Below are 7,214 nucleotides of genomic sequence, written 5' to 3'. Positions count from 1 at the left end.
AGCCCTGCAGCGTCCGGCGCGAGGGGGTGCTCAACTTCATCGTGGCGGACGACGGGGGGCCCGGGGCGGGCGTGGGGGGCCGGGCCCGCTGGCAGCGGTGCCGCCTGCTGCTCCGGAAGGCCGGGAAGGGCGACGGGGACGGCTACGCCCTGGAGTTTTACGTCCCGCCGAAGGTGGGCTCGGAAGGGGAGCCTGCTCCCAAGGTCTCCGAGCGAGGCGCGGGGAAGGGGGACTGGGAGCCTCTGGGGACGCATTTTTGGGGAGGAACTGGAGCCCCCCACCCCACCCGCGAGGGGCTGGGGGTCGCCGTCCCCGTCACCTCATCTCCATCCCCCCCCCCGCAGGCCACCAAGGCGCGCGTGAGCATCCTGTGCTCGGCGGTGACGGCCGTGCGCACCACCACGCCGCTGGAGATGCCCGACAAGGAGAACACGTTCGTCCTGAAGGTGCTGGGATGGGGAACGGGGGCGAGGCGGGGGGGATCTGCTCCGGCGGGCGTTGACACCTTTTCTCTTCCTCCTCCTCCTCCTCCTCCTCCTCCTCCTCCTCGCGTGCCAGCAGATGGAGAACTCGCTCGAGTACATCCTGGAGACGGTCGACTCGCTGCAGATGAAGTCGTGGCTGGCCGACATCCAGGACTGCATGAGCCCGGGGTGAGCCTTGCGCGCTCGCGCTCCCCGGCTGCCCCGGGACCTCCCGGGCCTCCCGCTCCCGCGGGCACCTTCCTCCCGGGTCCGCCCTGTCCGTGGGCCCCTCTCCCGCCGCTTCCCCTCCACGGCGGCAGGGTGTTCCCCGTGCTGGGGGCACAGGACGGGGCCACCAGCGCTTGTCCCCGTGTGCCGCAGGGAGGAGGCGGAGAGCCCAGTGGCGCCGTGCCTCAACCACTCGGAGAGCGTGCCCAGCCGGGAGCTGCCCCTGCTGCCCGGCGAGAGCAGCGAGCACCTGGCGCAGGGTGAGTCCCGGCGCCCCGCGCCCCGGCCCCCGGCGCCCCCAGGCCGGCCCTGACGGCCTCCCCGCCACCCCCAGGCGCCTACGGCGGCCTCTCCGAGCGCCCCTCGGCCTCCGTGTCGCCCAGCTCCGTCTCCATCGCCGCCTCCCACTTTGACTCCATGGAGATGCTGCCCCCGGAGCTGCCCCCACGGATCCCCATCGAGGAGGCGGCTGAGCGGCTCCAGGCCCCCTTCCCCCCCGGGCTGCTGCACACCCCCTTCCCCGACACCCCCGACGGAGCAGGTATGGGCCCGGGGGCGCAGGGCATCGCTCAGCCCCCAGGGCTGGACGGCGCCAGCCCTGTGCATCTCCGGCCACCCGGGGTGTGCGGAGACGTCTCCGTCCCGGCCCTGGGGCTCTCCGGAGTGGGTTTGGGGTCTCATCCCTGGTGCTGGGGCTGTGCAGGGCGGGTTTGGGGTCTCCGTCCTGGTCCTGGGGCTCTCTGGGGCGGGTTTGGGGTCTCAGCCGTGGTGCTGGGGCTCTCCAGGCTGCAGCCGGGTCTCTCCAGGGAGCATTTAAGGCTCCCTCTTTCCACTCTGGTCTCTCTGATGCTCTCCGTGCCCTCGGCAGGGTCCTTCCTTTTCCAGGCAGAGGCGGAGGCGGGCGAGGGGGACCCCGAGCACCCGCTCTCCGAGTACCCCTGGTTTCACGGCACCCTCTCACGGCTGAAGGCGGCCCAGCTGGTGCTGGCGGGGGGCACCAGCAGCCACGGCGTCTTCCTGGTGCGGCAGAGCGAGACGCGCCGGGGAGAGTACGTCCTCACCTTCAACTTCCAGGGCAAGGCCAAGGTGAGGCAGCCGGGGGGCGGCTGGGGGGCCGGGGCCGCCGCCGGGGCTGACGTCTCCTCCGTCCCCTCCGTCTCCTCCGTCCCCAGCACCTGCGGCTCTCGCTCAACGAGGACGCCCAGTGCCGCGTGCAGCACCTCTGGTTCCAGACCATCTTCGACATGCTGGAGCACTTCCGGGTGCACCCCATTCCTCTGGAGTCGGGCGGCTCCAGCGACGTCACCCTCGTCAGCTACGTCGTGGCGTCCCAGCGGCTGCACGGTGAGGGCGCGCGGGGCTACCGGCTCGCTCCATCTCCATGCCGGGGCCACCGGCTCACTCCGTCCCTGCTCTGGGGCCGCCGGCTTGCTCCATCCCTGCTGCAGGGGCTCACGGGCCCTCAGCCCCGGCTTCCTCTCGCTGCTCTGGGAGCTCTTTCCTGGCTTTTCCCTGGGGTTGGTCCGACTGTTCCCTTCTCACGTGTCTGTGTCTGGCTGTTCCTTGTCTACGTGTGCGTGTCCGTGCCTGGTTATTCCCATTGCGTGTGTGTGTTTGGCTGCTCCTTTTCCATGTGCGTGTCGAGCCCTTTTCTCTTTGCACGCGTGTATGTGCGCGTCTGCCTGTTTCCCTCTCTTTTCATGTGCGTTCGACTGTTTTCTTCTCTGCGTGTGTACCTGTGTTTAGTTGTTTTGTTTTTCTCCTTATGTGTATTTAACCGATTTTGGGGGGATGCGTGTGTTTGTGTCCAACTGTGTTCTGCACACACTTGGTTGCGTATAGCTGGTTCCTCTCCATCTGTGCGCGCCTGGCTGTTCCCTCTCCATGCGTGCACATCCATCTCCACTGCTCTCCTCTCCGTGTGTGTGTCCGTGTCCGGCTGTTCCCCCCCAGTGAATGTGTACATCCGGTTGCTCTCCTGTCTGAGTGTGGCTCTGGCTGTTCGCAACTCCCGCATGCGTCCGTGTCCAGCTGTTCCCCTCCCCGGGGCATGCTTGTGTCCGTGTCTCTTTCCAGCTCAATGCATAAGGGTCTTTGGCTGGTTTTCCCACTGTGTGTGTGCCCGTTTCCAGGCGTTTTTCTTTCTAAGTGTGCGTGCCCGTGTCAAGCTGTTCCTTCCTGTTTTCTGTCTAGCTGTTCCACGTTGGTGTGCCTGTGTCTGCCTGTTTCCTTTCCGCATGTGTATATCCAGGACTGTGTCTGCCTGTATTCCTTGTGTGTGCGCCTGTGCGTAGCTGTGTCTGCCTGTTCCGCCAGTGTGCGTGCCTCCCTCCCCGTAGCGCTCCCATCTGCCTGCCTGCCTTCCTCCTGGGAGCCAGCCCTGCCGCTCCGGCCCTCGTCCCCTCTGTGTGTCCCCGTGTCCCCCCCCCGTGTCCCGTCTCTCACGGGCGTCTCTGTCTCCCGTCCCCCCGCTCCCGCGCCCTCCCTGCAGGCAGGGACAGGTCCGGGAGCCGCGCGGCCGCCTGTGAGCCCAGCCCTCGCAGCCCCGACTCGCCCGGGCTCATCTCCATCGGCACGAGTGACTGTTTGTAAGTGTGACCGGGGGGGGCCCCGGCGTGCCTGAGAGCATCACACCCCCCATTGTGCCCTCCCGCGTCCCCCCCGGCTGGCGGCGGGCGGCGGGAGGGGGACGGCGGCGGCCGCGGGGCGCCGGCGGCCACAGGGATGTCCCTGGGGGTCCCGCGGCTCCGGCTGACGTCCGTCCGTCCGTCCCCCCCCTTCCCATCCGTTTCTCCGCAGAGCTGAGCACGTCCCGTAGCGTGCCGCCCCCCGCTCCGCCGCCCCCGCCGCCGCCGCGGGGGCCCCCGGCACCCCTGGACGCTGGAGGCCCTGCCCCGTCTCTGGACACCCCCGGCGAGGAGGAAGAGGAGGAGGAAGAGGAGGAGGAAGCGTCTGACGGCGACCGGGGGGAGCCTCGGGCCAGAGGCCCCCACGCCGAGGAGCCCGACGGGGGACCGGGACGCGCTCGGGCCGTCAGCAACCAGTACTCTTTTGTCTGAGCCCCCTCGGCTCCCTCTGCCCTTCACGGACCTCGTTTCTACCCCCTTTACCCCTTTTTGCCCCAGGGACCCCCCGCCGCGGTACCGCCTCTGCAGGCCCCCAGGTACGTTACAGTCCCCCCCAGACACTACAGGGCACAGGGGCTGCCCCGGGGGGGTAGAAATGGCTCCTGTGCCTCGTCTCCGGCCCCCCCTGAGGTTTATTTTTCTACCGGGGGCGGTTTTGCCCCCACCCCTGGGGGTGGGTTTTGCCCCCCCCCCACCCCCCTCTGGGGCCAGTCGACAGCCGCGTCCCGTTCCCCTTTCCCGTTTCGGGTCGGTTTGTACAGAAACCGCGGGCGCCTTTTAAAAGAAAAGCAGAAAACCGGAGCCGTTGGCCTCGTCTGGGGGTGGGGGGGGTGCAGGGCCGGCACCGGCCCCGGTTCTCCCGGGGCAGATGGGGGGCTGCCCCTTATCCTAGGCAGGGGGGCCAGACCCCACCGTCTCCGTGTGGGGCCGCACTGGGGAGACCTGGGCAGCTTGGGCAGCTCACGGGGGGCTTGGAGGGCACTGGGGGTCCCAGGGACAGATTTGAGGGTCCCTAGTGCAGGTCTGGGGGTCTCTGGGGTGATTTCTGGGTCCACGTCTCAATTTAGAGAGTCCCCAGAGCAGCTTTGGGGTGCCAGGGGGGCTTTGGGGGTCTTTGGGTTGATTTCAGGGTCCCCATCCCAATTCAGAGGGTCCCCAGAGCAGCTCTGGGGTCCCGGGGGGGGCTTTGGGGCAGTTTAGGGGTTGCTAGAGGAAGTTTGGGGCCCTATTTCCAGTTTTGGGGGGCTCTAGGGCAGTTGAGTGGTGACTGAAGGCAGTTTTGGGGGTCCCCATTCCACCTGGGTGATCCCTGGGGGGAGCTGGCCCCATTTTGGGGCAGTTTTGGGGATCTGCAGAGCCAATTTGGGATCTCTGGGGCCTTTCTGACGCAGTTAGGGGGGGCTGTGGGGGCAGTTTGGGCTCCCTGGTGCCATTTGGGGGCAGTTTTAGGTGTTTTGGGGGCAGGTTTGCAGCCCCCAAGGCAGTTTTAGGGCAGTTTGGGGCATTTAGGAGGTTTCTGTGGCAGTTCTGGGATCCCTGGAGCAAATTTGGGTCAATTTTGGGGGTCCCTGTCCCAGCTTATGAGTCCTTGGGCAGTTTTGTGGGTCCCCAGGGCAGCTGGGGGATCCTCGGGGCAGGTTTGGGGCAGTTAGAGAGTCTTTGGGGGCCATTTTGAGGTAGTTTTAGGTCAATCTGGGGATCCCTGAGGGCTGGTGTGGGTCAGTTTGGGGGTCCCCATGCTGCTCTGGGCATTTCTGGGGCAGGTTTGGGTCAGTTTGGGGGACTGTGTGGAAGGACTGAGGGGGGTCCCATCCCAATTTTGGGCTGCCCAGGGGCAGGTTTGGGTGTTTGGGGGTCCCTGGGGCAGTTTGGGGGGGCCCGTCCTGTTGGGGGCTCCCCAGGGATGGTTTTGGGGGGCCGCATCCCTTTCCGGGGGGGCCCCAGCAGCTGCCCCGGGGGGTGGAAATCTCGGCGCTTCACTCCTAATCCCGGGGCCCAGCTGTCCCAGCCCGGCCCCCCCGCGGCTATTTTGGGCCCCGGCGCCCGCGGGCCCCTTATAGGGTAAAGCCGAGCGCCCTCCTCCCCCCCTGGCTGGGACCCCCGGACGCCTGGGCCCTCGGCCGGGCTCTGGGCTCGGGGACGGGGGGTTTATACCTGTCGCCTTCCCCCCCCGCCCCAATGCGGCCCCAGGGGGATCCAGGCTGGGCACAGCACGGTGCTGCCCCACGGACGCCGTGGGGCGGTGAGGGGGCCTCGGACCCCTCCTCCTGCACCGTGGGGCAGGATGTGGGTCTGAGCGTGAGGGGGGCTCAGTGTCCCTGTGCCACCTGGCCAGGTGGTGGTGGGGCTATGGGGCTGGAGGACCCCGAGAGCTCCCCCAGGCAAGCTGTGGGGCAGGTTATGGGGCCGTGGGCCCGTGGCGCCCCCAAAGCCTGCCATCCCCCACCCCCAGAACTGTCTGTGGGGCAGTTGGGGGGGTTCCCGGTCACCCAAGTGCCCCCCCAGGACTGGCTATGAGGTGGGGGCCCCCCCATCCACCCCATGGCCAGCTAGGGACTGGCTGGGGATACCCCAGCCTCTCTGGCCCGCTGTGGGGCAGGCTGGGGGGGTCCCTGGCCCGCTATGGGGCCAGTTGGGGGACTTGTGGGGGAGCCTGGTCCCTAGAGCCTGCTGTGGGGCTGGAGAGGGGTCCTCAGACCACTTTGGGGCAGCCTGTGGGGCTGGGGATGTCCTCGGCCCCCTAGCCCTCTGCCAGGCAGGCCAGGGGGCTGGAGGGGTCCCAGGCCGCTATGGGGCAGGCTGTGGGGCCGGGCCAGCCCCCCCCGGCGCTGACTCTGCCAAAGGCCATGGTTGGGGTAACTGGAGCCAGGCGGGAGCAGGTGGGGCTCGAGTTACGGCCAGGAACCCAACACCCCCCGGCCCCCTGCGCCGTGGGGCAGCCCCACGCCCCCCCAGGGCACCCGGGGCCCGGGGGGCAGGGCTGGGCCCCCCGGACACCTGAGTCCCAGCGGGGAGACTCTCGGGGTGTCCGTCGAGCGGAGCGGGACCAGCCCGGACACCTGGGTCCTCCAGGGGGGCAGGGGGTCTGTCGGGCCGCCCGGACGCCTGGGCTCCCTCCCGAGCCGTGGGGGAAGGGGGGGTCCCGCGACCCCGGGCGTGAGGACACGGCCTGCCGGGGCTGTAAGTCAAGCCCTGGAGCCCCCTGGCGGTGGGGCTGCCGTGGGGCTGCCGTGGGGCAGGGGGCGACCCCGCCAGCCCCCCTGGCCCCAGGGGCCGGACACCAAATCCCTGTTTACGCCACAAGTGCGGATCTGGTTTCGGCTCCTGGGGCGGCCCCTCCAGCGGGCCCAGGCGTCCGGGTGCCCCTGCTCCGCCCCGTGGGACCCACTGACCCCTGAAAGGGACCCAGGTGTCCGGGTGCTGCCCCATGGGCCCCTCTGACCTTCGAGAGGGACCCAGGCGTCCAGGTGTCCCCGCTCTGCCCCCGTGGACCCCTCTGACCCCGAGAGGGACCCAGGCGTCCGGGTGCTGCCCTGTGGACCCCTCTGACCCCGAGAGGGACCCAGGCGTCCGGGCATCCTCACTCTGCCCCGTGGACCCTTCTGACCCCGAGAGGGACCCAGGCGTCCAGGTGTCCCCGCTCTGCCCCCGTGGACCCCTCTGACCCCGAGAGGGACCCAGGCGTCCGGGCGCTCCCCGTGGGCTTCCCGGCCCCCCAGGTGTCCGTGGGGTGGACCGCTCTGCCCCCCAGCGCGGCCACCCCCGCTCCGCCCCGCGGGCAGCGCAGCCCCCCCGGGGGGACCCCCGCGTCCGGGCGAGGGTCTGCCCCACGGCGCCCAAGTCCCGCCTGTCCGTCAGGGCCAGAAATAACCGGGGGGCGGGTGGCGGGGGGGCG

At 69.3% G+C, this 7,214-nt stretch overlaps 1 protein-coding gene across 6 annotated transcripts in view; it reads left to right on the top strand.

Moving 5' to 3' along the window:
* Nucleotides 1-4,120, top strand: part of SH2B1 (SH2B adaptor protein 1) — a 7,058-nt gene extending 2,938 nt beyond the window's left edge. For 2 of the 6 annotated variants that reach the window (XM_026056914.1, XM_026056910.1), the window contains 8 exons: nucleotides 345-446; nucleotides 559-653; nucleotides 846-952; nucleotides 1,027-1,233; nucleotides 1,561-1,778; nucleotides 1,865-2,036; nucleotides 3,184-3,280; nucleotides 3,492-4,120. In XM_026056914.1, coding sequence (XP_025912699.1) covers nucleotides 414-446; nucleotides 559-653; nucleotides 846-952; nucleotides 1,027-1,233; nucleotides 1,561-1,778; nucleotides 1,865-2,036; nucleotides 3,184-3,280; nucleotides 3,492-3,510 — 948 coding nt within the window. In that variant the 5' untranslated portion in view covers nucleotides 345-413 and the 3' untranslated portion in view covers nucleotides 3,511-4,120. Of the gene's footprint in view, nucleotides 1-6; nucleotides 204-344; nucleotides 447-558; nucleotides 654-845; nucleotides 953-1,026; nucleotides 1,234-1,560; nucleotides 1,779-1,864; nucleotides 2,037-3,183; nucleotides 3,281-3,491 lie in introns of those variants that run through there. The other 4 variants (XM_026056916.1, XM_026056915.1, XM_026056913.1 and 1 more) reach the window with 4 other exon arrangements.
* Nucleotides 4,121-7,214: the final 3,094 nt, after the last annotated feature.

Source organism: Apteryx rowi, unplaced genomic scaffold (assembly GCF_003343035.1).
Source record: "Apteryx rowi isolate R43461 unplaced genomic scaffold, aptRow1 scaffold_1343, whole genome shotgun sequence".
Classification (NCBI taxonomy): domain Eukaryota; kingdom Metazoa; phylum Chordata; class Aves; order Apterygiformes; family Apterygidae; genus Apteryx; species Apteryx rowi.
Note: the sequence above shows the minus strand (reverse complement) of the source record. Positions and strands in the feature narration are given on the sequence as shown.